Genomic DNA, 17,049 nt, shown 5'->3' on the forward strand with positions numbered 1-17,049 from the left:
GCAGACATTACTACCAACTAACTGATTTCTATGTTCAGTTTGCAGACCCACTAACTGCAGACAGTCATAAAACACACAGGACATCAAGTTGAGATGAGCCAAAGTGAGCCAAAGACCAACAGAGAGAGAGAGAGTTGGGGTTGGGGGTGGGGTGTTGTGGGGGTGGGGGAGCTGGTGTGTGTATGAGAGAGAGAGTGAGAGAGTGTGTGTGTGTGTGTGTGTGTGTGTGTGAGAGAGAGAGAGAGAGAGAGAGGGAGAGAAGACAGGAACAGCCCAAGACAAAAACAGCCCAAGACATCGCGAATGAAATAGAGAGAGAGAGAGAGAGAGAGACAAACAGAAAGAGAGAGGGAAGGAGGCACAGATTAGATGCAGAGCAGGGGAAACCTGAACCCATCAATTCATTCTTCCCCCGCTGGATGCAGCGAGGACTGGAATTTTTAATTCACTTCAGGGATATAGGTGTCACTGAAAGGGTTTATTACCAATTTGTAACTGACCATGAGAGGGTGCTGGTGAGCTGCCTTCTACATCTTCTGCAATCATTTCATCAAATCGGTACAGTGTGGAAACAGGCCCTTCAGCCCAACAAGTCCACACCGGCCCTCTGAAGAGTAACCCACCCAGACCCATTCCCCTACTCTATTGTCTTGTATTTATGCCTGACTAACGCACTTATCCTACACATCCCTGAATACTATGGGCAATTTAGTGTGGCCATCCCACCTAACCTGCATATCTTTGGACTGTGAGAGGAAACCCACACAGACACAGAGAGAAGGTGCAAACTCCACACAGTCACCTGAGGCTGGAGTCAAACCCTGGTCCCCAGCACTGTGAGGGAGCAGTGCTAACCACTGAGTCACCATGCCACCCTTCCCGCTTCCCCTTTCCCTGCATCATCTTCCATATACATGCAAACCCTTTCCTAGCTACAAACAGTTCTGAAGAAGGATCACTGGACTGAAAACACTCACTCTGTTTTCTCTCCACAGATAATGTGAGGTCTGCTGAGTTTTTCCAGCAATTTCTGTTATGTATGTTACACATGCTGACACTGTGCCTGTGAAGCAGAACATGATTATGCAGAATTACCTTGATTTCTGACAGGATATCTGAGTCTGTAATTTGCAGTGACAATGTTGGCTGAAACAGAAGATTTGAAATATTTGGATTTTGACATTTTTTCAAACAGGTGTCACACAAAGGTTTCATAAGACTCTGGGGACGCGAGGAATATGTTAACAAAGAATCCTGACAGTGTGGAAGCAGGCTATTCATCCCAGTGAGTTTACACTGTCCCTCCGAAGAGTCCCTCAATCAGACCCAACCCCTCCTAACTTATCCCTCCAAGTCATAACTTATCCCTGTAAGCCTGCATTTCACATGCTCAATTCACCTCACCTGCGCATCTTGGGGCTGTGGGAACACCAGAGGAAACCCATGTGGACACTGGGAGAATGTGCAAACTCACACAGACTGTCACCTGAGTTTGCAATCAAACGTGGATCCGTGGCGCTGTGAGGCAACAATGCTAACCAATGAGCTACAATGCTGCCATGCTGCTATGGATCGGAGACTTGGTTAGAGACTAAATAAGACTGCAGTTTCTGGAATCCAATGTAGACAAGCAGGAGGTTGGAAGAACACAGCAAGCCAGGCAGCATCAGGAGGGACAAGCAGGAGGTTGGAAGAACACAGCAAGCCAGGCAGCATCAGGAGGGACAAGCAGGAGGCTGGCAGAACATAGCAAGCCAGGCAGCGCCAGGGGAGACAGGCAGGAGGCTGAAAGAACACAGCCAGCCAGGCAGCATCAGGAGGTGAAGAAGTCGATATTTTGAAGAAGGATTGAAAAGGGGTTATACCAAAACGTTGACTTCGCCATCTGCTGATGCTATCTGGCTTGATGGATTGGAGACTGGGTAAAGGACAGAAAATTGAGAGAATGAACAAAGGGAAAATTTTCAGGATTGACAACCTGTGACAAGTGAATTGCTCCAAGGATCGGGGTCTCACCTATTTCCAACCAGATCATAATATGAGTGACTCTGAACTGTATAACTGGGGCAAGCAATGCTGGCTGAATGGTATTGCCATGGGATAAGTATTCCAGACTCCAAAACTATTTCTCTGATGGCATGGGGTCAAATCCCAACCATGGTAGGTGAGGGAATTTAAATTCATCAATCACTCTGGGATTGAAAGCCTATCTCAGTGATGATGACTGTTAAATGCTCATTGATTGGTGCAAACATCCATTATCTTCACCAGTGTCCTTCAGGGAAGGAATGTGACAAAAATACTACAGATGCTGGAATCCAAAGTAGGCAGGCAGGAGGCTGGAAGAACATAGCAAGCCAGGCAGCATCAGGAGGGACAGGCAGGAGGCTGGGAGGACACAGCAAGGCAGGCAGCATCAGGAGGGACAGGCCGGAGGTTAGAAGAACACAGCAAGGCAGGCAGCATCAGGAGGTGGAGAAGTTGATGTTTCGGGTGAGTCCTGAAGAAGGGGTACATGCAAAATGTCGACTTCTCCACCTCTTGGTGCTGCCTGCCTTGCTGTGTTCTCCCAGCCTCCTGCCTGTCCCTCCTGATGCTGCCTGCCTTGCTGTGTTCTCAAGTCAAGAAATGTGGTCTGTGCTCACTGTTAAACTAAACAACAGGTACATGTTGGCCGAAGGGCCTGTTTCCACACTGTAAGTAATCTAATCTAATCTAATCTAAAATATAGAAGAAAAAGGCATTTCAACCTATCATGATGTATGGTGCCCAAAAGGCCTACCCAGTTGGTCCCACTCTCCAACCCTGTCAAATAGACGCTATACTTTCCTTGCTCATAAATCTTTCCAATGAAACAAAAACCCATTAGTTCTTCAAAACTCTCTCTCCAAACTTACTTTATCACCATGGCTACAGAGATGCTCAAATCTGTCATTAAACCCTTTCCAATATAAAAGCGATACGAGATTAGTTCAAATTTCAAAAGTCCAGTTTTAAAATAAGAGCCATTAAAATATGTATAAATCACATACCATACAGCACATGGCTTCGATGTAACTGACTCCTTACAATTTCATTTGCTGTCGACTTTGAAGACCATTCAATGAGGCTTTCCAAATGTGCCCATGAACCTTTATATAGATCTGAGTGCACAAAGGGTAATTGGTGCATGGAATACGTGGTAGTAGAGCCAGATACATCAGGGACGTTTAAGCGACTCTTGGATAGAACTGAATACTGGCATCTGCTGAACTGAATTTCTTGACATAAATAACTTTTTTTCTGAATAAATTGTTAAAAATTGCTGATCAAGATTCAACTGAACTGAACACAAACCGAATAGCCTGACATGTTTATCCTACCTGTGGTGAAGCATAGAATAAACATCTTATTTCATTCATACTCAAGAAGTTTGCAGTCATCTACAATTTGATTAGGTCACAGTTTCGGAAGGACTCTCTAAAAGTCTTTTCCTCAAGAAATCCCCTCACAAAAGTCACCAAATCACATCTGTCACTATTTTGAAATCTAAACTCCAAAAGTGATATATCAAAACATGTAAATTATAAATGTTTCATCAGACCAGCAGTTTAGGAATGATGCGGCTTGGAGCACAGAACCTGCCCAAATTCTGGGTGGGTTTCCACAGATTGTTGACGACCACAGTGCGAATGCCATGACTAAGGGGAGGGGAGGGGAGAGGGTGGAGAAGGAAAGCTCCACAAGTCCAGGCTGAGTGGATTTGACCCAGAGCGGACTTACCTGCAAGTCCCATTAGCACAGTTTCTCATCCAGAGAAAGCCCTTCCAATATTCCCTGGCTGAATAGAATGAGAGTCTTCCTGAAAAAAGTGACACAAAGTTGAATTCTCATCTTGCACTCATCAGGACAGAGGCAGGAATACAAAGTTTTAAAGGGAAAATCAATTAATACTGTATGAGAAACTGGGCTGGTTGGTTGGCAAGTGCACTCCGATAGTGCATCGAAGAGTCCTTAATGTTGTGCAGACCTTTGATCCTACTCCAAGATCAAACTAACCTACATTTTACTAACATCCATGTGTCTATCCAAGAGTCGCTTAAATGTCCCTGATGTATCTGACTCTACCACCACGTATTCCATGCACCAATTACCCTCTGTGAAAAGAACCGACCTCTGACATCTCCCGTAAACCTTCCTCCAATCACCTTAACATTATGCCCCCAAGTGATAGCCATATCTGCCCTGGGAAAAAAGTCTCTGACTATTCACTGTATCTATGCATCTCATCATCTTGTACACCTCCATCAAGTAACCTCCCACCCTTCTTCGCTCCAATGAGAAAAGCCCCAGCTTCCTCAAACTTTCTTCATAAGATATGCCCTCCAGTCCAGGCAGCATCTTAGTAAATCTCCTCTGCACCCTCTCCAAAGCTTCCACATCCTTTGTATAACGAGGTTACCAGAACTGAACACAATATTCCAACTAGAGCTCTATAGAGCTACAGCATAACCTCACTGCTCTTGAATTCAATCCCTCTGCTAATGAAAGCCAACACACCATGTGCCTTCTTAACAACCCTATTAACTTGGGTGGCAACTTTGAGGGATCTATGGACATGGATCCTATTTTCCCCCGGTTCCTCCACACTGCCAGTAATCCTGCCTTTAACTATGTCTTCTGCATTAAATTTGTCCTTCCAAAATGAATCACTTCACACTTTTCCAGGTTGAACTCCATCTGTCACTTAGCCCAGCTCTACATCCTGTCAATGTCCCATTGCAACCTACAACAGCCCTCCACACTACCCATAACTCCAACAACCTTTGTGTCATTGGCAAACTTACTAACTCACCCTTCCACTTCTCATCTAAGTCACTTATAAAAATCACAAAGACCAGAGGTCTCAGAACAAATCCCTGTGGAACGACACTGGTCATTGAACAGCAGGCTGAATACTTTACATCTATTATCACATTCTGTCTTCTATGGGTCAGCCAATTCGATATCCAGACAGCCAAATTTCCCTGTACCCTCTGCCTCCTTACTTTCTGAATGAGCTTACCATGGAGAATCTTATCAAATGCCCTGCTAAAATCCATGTACACCACATCCACTGCTCTACCTTCATCAATGTGTTTTGTCACATCCTCAAAGAATTCAATAAGTTTTGTGAGGCATGACCTGCTCCTCACTAATCCATGATGGTTATCTCTGATCAAACTATGGTTTTCCAAGTAATCATAAACCCTGCCTCTCAGAATCCTCTCCAATAATTTGCCAATCATCGCCATAAGACTGACTGATCTGTAATTTCCAGAATTATCCTGATTCCCTTTCTTGAACAAGGGAATAACATTTGTCACCCTCCAATCATCTGGCACTACTCCAGTGGACAGTGAGGACACAAAGATCATCACCAACGGTGCAACAATCTCTTCCTTCACTTCCTGCAGTAACCTTGGGTGTATCCTTGAGGGAAGCAATAACTTGTGGCATTACACTGGACTGTTAATCCAGAGACCTAGGTCATGTTCTAAGGACCTGCGTTTAAATCCTGTCATGGTGGAATTTGAATTCAACAAAATTCTGGAACTAAGACTCTAATAATAACCAATAATCTATTGTCGATTGTTGGAAAAACTCATCTGGATCACTAATGTCCTTCAGAGAAGGAAACTGCCATCTTACCTAGTCTGGCCTACATGTGACTCCAGACGCACAGCCATGTGGTTGACTCTTAACTGCCGCCTGGGCAATAAATGCTGGCCTAGCCAGTGATGCCCTCATCTTGTGAATGAATAAAAAAAGTCCCGCCTAGCCCAGGGGATTTATCTATCATAATGCTTTCTCAAAAGTTTCAGCACATCCTCCTTATTAACATCAGACTGTTTGAATATATTGGCCTGTTTCATGCAGTCCTCACAAATGACAGGTCCCTCTCACTAGAGAATACTGAATCAAAGTATTCATGAAGGACATTTTCTACTTCCTCTGACTCCAGGCACAAGTTCCCTCCACTATCTCTAATCGGCCCTACCCTCACTCTGGCCATCCTCTTGTTCCTCACATAAGTGCAGAATGCCTTGGGGTTTTCCTTAATCCTACTTGCTAAAGCTTTCTCATGCCCCCTGCCAGCTCTGCTAAATCCATTCTTCAGTTCCTTCCTGGCTACCTTGCAACCCTCTAGAGCCATGTCTGATCCTTGTCTCCTCAACCTTAAATCAGCTTCCTTCTTCCTCATGACTAGATGTCCTACATCTCTTGTCACCCAAGGTTCCTTCACCCTACCATCCCTTCATTGCCAATTTGAGACAAACCTGTCCAGCACTATCAGCAAATGCTCCCTAAACAATCTTCACATTTCTGCTGTGCATTTCCCCGAGAACATCTGCTCCCAATTTAGGCACCACAGTTCCTGCCTAATAGCATTTTAATTCCTTCTCCCCCAATTAAATACTTTCCCATACTGTCTGCTCTCTCCATGACTACAGTAAAGATCAGGGAGTTGTGATCACTATCACTGAAATGTTCTCCTGCCACAAGACCTGACACCTGACCTGGTTCGTTGTCAAGCACCAAATCTGGAAAGGCCTTCGCTGTATTCAGCCTATCTACATACTGAGTCATGAATCCATCCTGAATAACCCTGACAAAAACCTTTGAATCAAGGAGGTTCTAATTAATATTAAGGAAGTTAAAATCACCCATGAAAACAAGAGGGCGAGGCCAGTGATATGAGGGCAGAGGGAGATATGATGATTAACCTCCATGGAACATGCATGCACAGCCGGACTCTTGGCAGCTTCAAAGTTTCCTGACCATCCAGGTTGCCAAACATCTCAAAATGGCCTTTGGTGCCAATAGTGCAGTGGATTTCCCCACCAAACTGTGAATGGTGACCAACCCAATCCCAAGAAACCTATCACAATATACCAAAATGTCCCTTCATCTACTCTCCCTCATCATTTATCATCATGTTGAAGGTATTGGCATTGACCTGTGGGCAAGAAATTCCCAGTTGTGGTGGGTGTGATCGAGGGTCCTGAGGTCAGTCACACGCAGCAACCAATGGGGATGTCAGGAGAGCTTGGAGTTGGCAGGGGTCAATGGGTGTAAAGGTCAGAGGATGTCAACACCAGGAATGTGGTCAACCTGAGTTAGCAACTTGTACCCGCTGGATGGGATGGTCAGGTCAATGCATTTTTAACTCAAAGACCCAACCAGTTCCTTCAAGGGGAGCGAGCCCTACCATCTTTTAAGGGAACCTTGCAATAATTCAGGACTGGGAGCTGAATGGATTCAGCGTACGTTTCAATAAAGATGGAGAAAATAACACCACTGAAGCTGATAAACTGTCCTGGGTCTGACGCTGCCAAGCCCATGCTGCAGTGACGAAATGTTAAGGAAATTGTCTACGCATTAATCTTGATCTTCGAAATGTTCTTTATTCAGGAATTGTCATATTGGATGAGGAAAATGAACAACGTCACAACAATATTTAAAAGAACAGTCCGGTCTTCGGTTGGTCATCCATCGCCATAGTTCAAATTGCTAATCTTCTTCTCTGGTTTTAAGCAGAGCTCCCTCGATCCACATCTCAATGTTATCCAACCATCTGACTTTTCCTCTCTCACTTCTGTTTTTACGTTCAATGTCTCCTTCGTTAACCCTTTTGTTTCCTGAATGCCCACTCTTGATTTGAGAGTACAGAGGAATCACTTTTAAGTCGAATCATGGAATCAATGGCACAGAAACAGACCCTTCAGTTCAACTCGTCCATGCTCAAACTAAATTGTTCCACTTGCTTGCATTTGGCCCATAAGCCTCTAAACCTTTCCTTTCCACGTATCTGTCCAAATCTCTTTTAAATGTTGTAATTATATTTTCTTCTACCACTTCCTCTGGCAGTTCGTTCCCCAACTGTGTGTGAAAACATTGTCCCTCAGGGCCTTCGTAAATCTTTCTCCTCTCACCTTAAAAATATGCCCCCGAATTTTGAACTCCCCCACTCAAAGGAAAGGACTTTGGCTATTCACCTTTTCTGGTCCCCTCATGGTTTTATAAACCCCCATAAGGTCACTCCTCAACCTCCTGTGCTCCAGTGAAACAAGTCCCAGCCTGTCCAACCTCTCCTTATAACTCAAATCCTCTAGTTCCAGCAATATCCTCGTAAGTATTTTCTGAAACCTTTCCAATTTTGTAATATCCTTCCTACAGCAAGGCCACCAGAACTGTACACTGTACTCCAAAAGTGACCTCACCAACATCCCACAGAATTTCAGCATGACCTCCAACTCCTATATGTGTTGCTGGAAAAGCGCAGCAGGTCAGGCAGCATCTAGGGAACAGGAGAATCGACGTTTCGGGCATTAGCCCTTCTTCAGCTAATGCCCGAAACGTCGATTCTCCTGTTCCCTAGATGCTGCCTGACCTGCTGCGCTTTTCCAGCAACACATATCCATCTCTGATCTCCAGCATCTGCAGACCTCACTTTCTCCTCCAACTCCTATACCCAATGGACGGGGCATTGAAAGCAAGCATGCTTAATGTCTTCTTAACTATCCTGTCTACTTTCAAAAAACATGTACCTGAACTCCTTAGACTTTCTGTTTAAAAACACTAATGCGCAGGAAAATCTCTGCCGGATGTGGAAGGATCCTTTGGGGCATTGGAGGGAGATAATGGGGAGGAGTGGGTGCAGATTCTCCTGCACATCCAAACACCTCATCTACTGTGCCCATTACTCTCGGTGTGGTCTCCTCTACACTGGGGAGACAGGGCGCCAACATGCAGAACGTTTCAGAGAACATCCCAGGGACACACGCACCAAACAACGCCACTGTCCTGTAGCCAACCACTTCAACACCCCCTCCCACTCCGCCAAGGACATGGAAGTCCTGGGACTCTTCCACTGCCAAATCCTAGCCAACTGATGCCTGGAGGAAGAATGCTTCATCTTCCACCTTGGAACCTTCTAACCACATGGCATTAACATCGATTTCACCAGTTTCCTCATCTCCCCTCCCCCCACCTGATTGTAGATCAAACTCTCCGCCCAGGCACTACCCTCTTGAATTGTCCTATCTGCCCAGCATCTTTCCCACTCATCTACTCGACTCTTTGCTCTGAACTATTACCATCACCCCTCCCCCACCTGAATCTACCTATCGCCTTACCAACTACCTTCCCCCAGGCCCACACTCCCCTACTCTTTATCTCTCAGCCCCCTTCCATCACCCTCTGCCCCCAACATCTCTGATGAAGGGCTTATGCCCAAAATGTTGATTCTCCTGCTCCTTGAATACTGCCTGAACTGCTGTGTTTTTCCAGCATCACACTTTTCTGATCTCCAGCAACTGCAGTCCTCACTTTCTCCTGCTCTTCAGTATTGTAATGGTAATGTCAATGTAAACAGGTCATACTGTAATAATACCCTTTTTCCAATGGTGGTTCTGTATGATCCGTGATTCACATCCCCCAATTCCTCAGCCTATGCTGTAAAGAGTCTCTCAACTTCACAAATAACATCATCTTCTGTCTAGGTTACTGTCTGTTTGTACAACCAAGGCTGACAATACAAGATCGGGACTATCATATGGAAATATGATAAGACTGCTGGACTAGAAAGTGGTGAGGACATTATACTAACGTGTTCTAATTCTGCTTTGACCCTGCTTTCTTTGGGTTTTGTTGAGAGAACTCTGTAAACTTTCATAGTGTACAACAGAATGAAAATTGATTCAAATACAGCAGCAGCAGCTAGAACCCACACTTAGAAAAGATCCAAACATAATTACACATCAAAAAGTGCATCATCCATCAAAATTAATCCAGTTAAAACTCCCGTGTCGTACAGAGTGCATGCTGCACTATTAAAGTGTCAGGACTCAGAGACTGTTGCACTGTCCGAGCATCAGTACTGAGGGAATGTTGCACTTTTCAGAGGATCAGTACTGAGGGAGTGCAGCACTGTTGGAGGGTTAATACAAAAGGATTGCTGCACTGTCTGAGGGTAATACTGAGGGACTGATGTACTGCTGGACCATCAGTGCTGAGGGAGTGCCAACATGTTGGAGGATCACTACTGAGGGAGTCCTGCATTGCTGGAGAGTCAAAACTGGGGGGGTGCCACAATGTCAAAGGATCAGTATTGAGGCAGTTCCATACTGTTGAAGGGTCAGTAATGAGGGAGTGCTGCACTGTCAGAGGGTCAGTACTGAGGGAGTACCACAGTCAGAGGGTCAGCGTTGAAGGTATGCTGCACTATCAGAGGGCCAGTACTGAAGGAGCGCTGCATTGTCAGAGGATCAGTGCTGAGGGAGTGCCACACTGCCGGAGAGTCAGTGCTGAGGGAGTGCTACACTGCCGGAGAGTCAGTGCTGAGGGAACTGCCGAATTGTCAAAGGGTCAATGCTGAGGGAGTGCTGCATTGTCAGAGGGTCAATGTTGAATGATCGGCGCACTGTCAGAGGGTCAGTGCTGAGGGAGCGCCACAATATCGGAGGGTCTGTGCTGAGGGAACTGCCGAATTGTCAAAGGGTCAGTGCTGAGGGAGGGCTGCTCAAGTGGATGTGGAAAATCCCATGGCGATTTTTGGAAAAGGAGCAGGTGTTCATCTTCCCAATGTCCTGCAACCAACTTCTATTTCCCAATCAGCATCCATAAAAGCAAACGTTATGTCTCACAATCGCATGCTTTTTTTATGGAATCTTGCTGTGTCAATCCTACATTGCAAAGATGGCAGCACTTCAAAACTACTTAATTCACTGAAGCGCTTTTGAAAAGTTCTGCAGTGGTCCAAGGTGTTACACAAATGTAAGTCTGCCTTGGTTAGAATTGGGCAAGGGAATATGATTTAATACTGGTGGATAAGAGTTTGATCAAAGAGATTGGGTTTTCTGAGCATCTGAAGCAGGCGGTTTAAGGAGTGAAGGGATGTTTTTGGAGGGGAACGGTGTGGGTGGGAGACTTCAAAGAGAGAGGGGACCAGTTACTGAAGAGAGTGAACCATCACAACGGTTGGCTAACATGAGAGCCAGGAGGGAATGTTGGGTGATGAACGTTTAGTGGGAACTGGACAGAGGGAAAAGGAGGCAGTTGTCATTGACAGAGTGAGCTTGGAGAGAGCATGAGAGGTGATAGAACAGAAAGTGGGCAGAAATGACAGTTCTGGGCTAGGGCGGAGGTGAGGATTCAAGGAACGTTGACCCAGTGGATGAGTGCAAGGAAGGGAACTGGCGCAGAGTTGAATACGTCTGTTCAGTCTTGGCAGAAGTTTGATCAAGATCGAAAGACATTGACAATCACAACGGACAGAAGGACATTCCTTGCTGTTGGAGATAATGTAGAAAAAGGATGTTTAAAATTAAATCCAGACCAACACATCTTGGACACCTCATCACTCAACTCTGACACATCACCTCCGAGAAACGCCAGCACATGATATTGAGAAATTTCAAAGTAGTTCTTGGGAATGATTCCTGTGGATTTTAGAAAATAAGTTGAAGTTTAAAAATATTCCCTCAATCTGTGTTGTCCCCATGCTGAACATTTCTCAATCTTATTTAGTTTAGATATTCGCATACACAGCCTCGTCATCATAATTGCAGTTTGCGTAGAGGTCATCTTTTTGGTGCACATGGACATTATGATTTGATTTCACTTCTTCAACTTTCCTCTGCAATAAAAATGGAAATGAGCAGAACAATAATCAGAGTGATCAATGTTAGCATTATTCACCTGAATAGAAATTTTACCCCCAATAGATCCATTAATAGTAAGGTCCTAGGACATGTTGCTGAACAAAGAGACTTTGGAGTGCAGGTTCATAGCTCCCTGAAAGTAGAGTCGCAGGTAGATAGGATAGTGAAGAAGGCGTTTGGTATGCTCTCCTTTATTGGTCAGAGTGCTGAGTTTCGTAGTTGGGAGGTCATGCTGCAGCTGTCCAGGACCATTGATTAGGCCACTGTTGGAATATTGCATACAATTTTGGTCTCCTTCCTATCAGAAGGATGGTGTGAAATTTGAAAGGGTTCAGAAAATTGTACAAGGATGTTGCCAAAGTTGGAGGATTTGAGCAGCAGGGAAAGGCTGAACAGGCTGGTGCTATTTTCCCTGGTGCTGAGGGGTGATCTTACAGATGTTTATAAAATCATGGATAGGACAAATAGACTAGGTCTTTTTTGCTGGGGTGGGACAGCCCATAACTAGAGGTCATAGGTTTAGGGTGAGAGGGGAAAGATGTAAAAGGGACCTAAGGTGCAACTTTTTCACGCTGAGCGTGGTGCGTGTATGGAATGATCTACCAGAGGAAGTGGTGGAGGCTGCTACAATTACAATATTTAAAAGGCATCTGGATGGGTACATGAATAGAAAGAGTTTAGAGGCATATGGGCCAAGTGCTGGAAAATGGGATTAATTTAGGATTCCTGGTCAGCATGGATGAGTTGGACTGAAGGGTCTGTTTCTGTGCTGTACATCTCTATAACTCTATGACTCAAATTATCTGAACAGAGTCGTGTTTGATTATTGATACTGAACTGTGTGGGATTTGATTATTGGCACTGAATAGTGTGAGGTTTGACTATCGATACTGAATGGTGGGAGTTGTGCAGTTTTTGAGTTCAGGGGTTTGGTTGTATAAGTGATTGCAGAGACACGACTGGACCAGACATGTCAGTATTGGAACCGGTGGAGGAGGTGTGCCTGTGCATTTGGTGGTATGTTGCTCACCTTGTGACTTCTCAAAGCCCAGTCAAGCTCACAGCTTTCATAAGTAGGACATTGACATGCACTGACACCATATTTAGCTTCATTTTCTTGTTTCATTTTCTTTCTCTCCTGGATCATAACCTGCTGTACAGTGTGCTAGGCAAAACATCTTTTCAGTTTGACTCCTGATCTTGTGAGTGGAGCAAACCACTCATGGGTTTTCAGCAGAGTAGCAGTGTGAGAAGACGAGCTTCTCATATTGTTCATACTGTTCTTTGGGCCAGCTTCCCCACCCAGAGTATTCTGAATTAGACTGGGCACCGCACAAGGCAGTGGTCCTTTGATGAATGTTCACAATGAACAGATGATCGGCGAGCTGTTATCATGCTGGGTAGTTTTGCCTTGTCTCCTTTTAGCAACAATGAACTTCTGTACTACAAAACAATCCTTTTATTATCTTAATCATTTTGTTCAGCCTTTAATGTTCTAGTCTCGAGGAACCTCAAGCTTTGCTTAGCTTGTGCAGCCTACCCTCAGAATTTGATTAAAAGATGTTCTATACTGCAGAGTTGAGCCTTCTACACAGATCTTAACACTAAGCAAAATTATTTCAAAGGTATCAATCATTGGAGTCTGCTTTATAAAGTCATCAACATCAATACAGGAAAATGTTGGTTGAGGAATTGAATTCCGACAAGTACTTTACTTACCCTGGACTTGTCAGACTGCTCCCTTGCGGTGTCTGTTTGGTTTCTTTCTGTGCTTTTCACTCTGTGTATTTAATTAGAAATAGTCACTATGGGTCAGATCGGGGAGTAGGGAAGAGTATGAAGGTACGTTTTCTGAAATGCAGGACCTTCATCTTTCATTGCTAGTAAATCATTAACTCTTTGTGTCCTGTTTCCTAACCATATTGCAGTGTTAGGTGGGCAATTATTGACATTGAGATTTACTTCACTGCTCCCTCCAGAGGACAAAGAGGGAACGTCTGCAGGACCAGATGTTACTCCACGCTCTTTGAAACAGTGAGAAACTGAACAAAATGTGCAAGACAATGAAAACGAGAATGAGATGGAGAGCATCAGTAGATAAAGGAGAGGGAAATGAGAAGGTGAAAATGGAAAGGGATGCATCCACTGATGACAGAGAGGCTTGCATTTATATAAATGCAAAACGCTGCTGATGCTGGAGATCTGAAATGAAAACAGCAAATACTGGAAAATCTCAGCAGGTCTGGGAGAGTCTGTGGATAGAGAAACAGAGTTAATTTTGGGAGTTCAATATGGCTCTTCATCTCGTTCAGGTCAGTAGTTGGGACAATCTATGAGTGACTGTCAAAGAAGAGTTGTATTGGACTGTAAAGGTTAACTCTGTTTCCCTCTCCACAGCTGCAGCCAGACTTGCTGAGTTTCTCCAGTATTCCCGGTCTACAGTTAGATGGCTCCTTTCACAACCTGAGGAGATCAAAACACATTTTAAAGCCAGATTACTAAACATTGACTGGAAATCAAAGCACTTCAGTATCTCATCAGTATTTTTGAAATGTGAAAGGTGCTGAGGAGCTGCTGTGAGTTCAAAGGCAGCAAATGAACCTTTTGCACTTACTTTCTCACACACTTGAAGATGAAGAACGCACTCAGTCCAACAATCAAAATGATTCCAGCTCCAAGCAATCCTGCTTTCCAAGCACTAAAATTTCGACCTGGAGAAACAGCCAATGAATTTAGATTTTGCATAGTTTTAGTGGTACAGACTTGATCGGCTGAAGAGCCTTTTTTGTACTCAGAGACTCATGGAATCATACAGTAGAGGACCTTTGGTCGATCATGTTTATACCACTACCCGCATTTGCTCCACTTTACTGCACGAGGCCTATTCCCTTGAATGCATGAGTTCATCCAAGTATGTTTTGCCTTTCAACTTCAAAACGATAGCCCCTTGATATTGACCCTTCAACTAAGAGGAACAGCTGCCTTCTATACATCCTATCCATACCCCTCTTAAATATAACCTCGATCAGGTTTCCCCCTCAACCTTCCTCGTTCTAAAGAAAACAAACCAAGCTTAGACAGCCTCTCTTCATCACTGAAATGCTTCATCCCAGGCGACATCCTGGTGAATTGCCTTTGCACCCCCTCCAGTGTAATGGCTCTGTATGATTCTATGAATGGCTCCAATACTATTTTTGGATATTGCGTTCAGAAGTGGGTCTCCTCATGCTAACCTGGTGAAGCGATATTTGTCCATATGTGTAAGATCTATACAAGGAATGTTTATGAATATAATATTTATAAACTACATTTATATCAGAAAGAATTGTTTTCATGGAGTTGGCAAACTGATGAGATGATACGAAGGTCTGTATGCAGAATAACAGAAGCAATAGTCCGAGTTAAGCAATCCCACAACCAATGGAACAGAATGAAGCTCTGCAGTGCTGCCACATCCAGCCATGAAAGTTGGAGGAAAATCAAACAATAATTGGAGGACAGGACTGCAGAAATATCCCATCCTCAGCGATGGGAGAGCCCAGTTATTCTGTGCAAAAGACAAGGCATGTGGATGATCCATCTTGGCCACTTCCAGAGGTTCCAAGCATCACAGATTCCAGTCTTCAGCAAATTTGATTTACTCCACACAATGTGAAGAAATGGCTAAAGACACTGGGTACATTAACAGCTGTGAGCCCTGAGAACAGTCTGGCAATTGTCAATTGTGTGGTGACAAGAGCAGATCAAAGGCTAGGAATGCTGCGGTGAGGACCTCACCTGCTGACTCCTCAAAATGTGCCCTTTATTCATGAGGCAGGAGTGCGATGGAATCCTCTCCACTTGCCCTGGCTGGGTGCAGCTCAAACAACAAGAAGCTCAACACCATCCAGGACAAAGCAGCTGTTTGGCTGGCACCACATTCACCCTAACTGACGTTCATTTTCTCAACCACATATGCACAGGTGAGGGCAGTGCACATTACAAAATTCAATATGCATCTCATCAATGTTCCTTCGCCAGCACTGGTCAAACCTATAACCATGGTCACTTGGAAGAATGCTGCATGGAAACACAAGTTCTTTTTAAGTCACACAAGGTGTTTTCGGAAGTAGGAATTGAAGGTTGGCATTAGTTAAAAAAAACTCCAGCGAGATTAATGGGACTGAAAGCTGATCAATGCCTAGGGCCTGATAATCTACAGCCAAGACACTAAAGATGTGGTCATAGAAATGGTGGAGGAGAAATAGGAGATTGGAAATTGTCAAATGTAACCGTGCTGCTGAACAAAGTAGGGAGTCACAGACTGGTTAGCCTAACATCAGTAATAGGGGAAATGCTGGAGACATTTATATACATACAGAACTGGCTCAAAGGTAGACGGCAAAGGGTGGTGATGGAGGGTTGCTTTTCAGACTGTGACCAGTGGTGTGCCACAAAGATCAGTGCTGGCTCCACTGTTTTTAGTCATTTACATAAATAATTTGGATGTGCTTGTGGAGCTATCGTTTGCATTGACACCAAAATTGGAGGTGCACTGGACAACGAAGAAGGTTACAACTGGATCTTGATCTTGATCAGATAGGCCAACAGGCCATGGCATGGCAGATGGAGTTTAATTTAGATAAGTGTGAGGTGCCACATTTTGGAAAGGCAAATCAGGGCAAGATTTATATAGCTGAAAATGTGTTGCTGGAAAAGTGCAGCAGGTCAGGCAGCATCCAGGGAACAGGAGAATCAACGTTTTGGGCATAAGCCCTTCTTCAGGAATGAGAAAAGTTTGTCCAGCAGGCTAAGATAAAAGGTAGGGAGGAGGGACTTGGGGGAGGGGCGTCGGAAATGTGATAGGTGGAAAGAGGTCAAGGTGAGGGTGATAGGTCATTCTGGGGTGGGTGCCTGCTGGACAAACTTTCCTCATTCCTGAAGAAGGGCTTATGCCCGAAACGTCGATTCTCCTGTTCCCTGGATGCTGCCTGACCTGCTGCGCTTTTCCAGCAACACATTTTCAGCTCTGATCTCCAGCATCTGCAGACCTCACTTTCTCCTCCAAGATTTATATACTTAAGGATAATGTCCTGGGGAGTGTTGCTGAACAAAGAGACCTTGAAGTGCAGGTTCATAGTTCCTTGAAAGTGGAGTTGCAAGTAGATAAGAAAGTAAAGAAGGCATTTGGCATGCTTGTTTTATTGGTCAGTGCATTGAATATAGGAGTTAGGAGATCATGTTGTGGCTATACAGGACATTGGTTAGGCCACTTTTACAATACTGCTTGCAATTCTGCTCTCCCTCCTGTCGCAAGGATGTTGTGAAACTTGAAAGGGTTCATCAAAGATTAGCAAGAATGTTGCCAGGGTTGAAGGGTTTGAAC

The 17,049-nt window shown here is 44.5% G+C and overlaps 2 protein-coding genes across 3 annotated transcripts in view; both read right to left on the minus strand.

Moving 5' to 3' along the window:
• LOC122544186 (immunoglobulin superfamily member 22-like) overlaps positions 1-17,049 on the minus strand; it is a 789,994-nt gene that overhangs the window by 449,287 nt on the left and 323,658 nt on the right. The gene's annotated exons all lie outside the window — the stretch shown is intronic.
• LOC122544184 (sialic acid-binding Ig-like lectin 13) overlaps positions 10,469-17,049 on the minus strand; it is a 29,385-nt gene continuing 22,804 nt past the window's right edge. The window contains exons 7-9 of the mRNA XM_043683234.1: positions 14,299-14,395; positions 13,404-13,464; positions 10,469-11,659 (exon numbers count right to left, since the gene is read on the minus strand). Of these exons, the coding sequence (XP_043539169.1) occupies positions 11,552-11,659; positions 13,404-13,464; positions 14,299-14,395 (266 nt within the window). The 3' untranslated portion in view covers positions 10,469-11,551. The remainder of the gene's footprint in view (positions 11,660-13,403; positions 13,465-14,298; positions 14,396-17,049) is intronic.

This window comes from Chiloscyllium plagiosum, chromosome 47, assembly GCF_004010195.1.
Source record: "Chiloscyllium plagiosum isolate BGI_BamShark_2017 chromosome 47, ASM401019v2, whole genome shotgun sequence".
Classification (NCBI taxonomy): Eukaryota; Metazoa; Chordata; class Chondrichthyes; order Orectolobiformes; family Hemiscylliidae; genus Chiloscyllium; species Chiloscyllium plagiosum.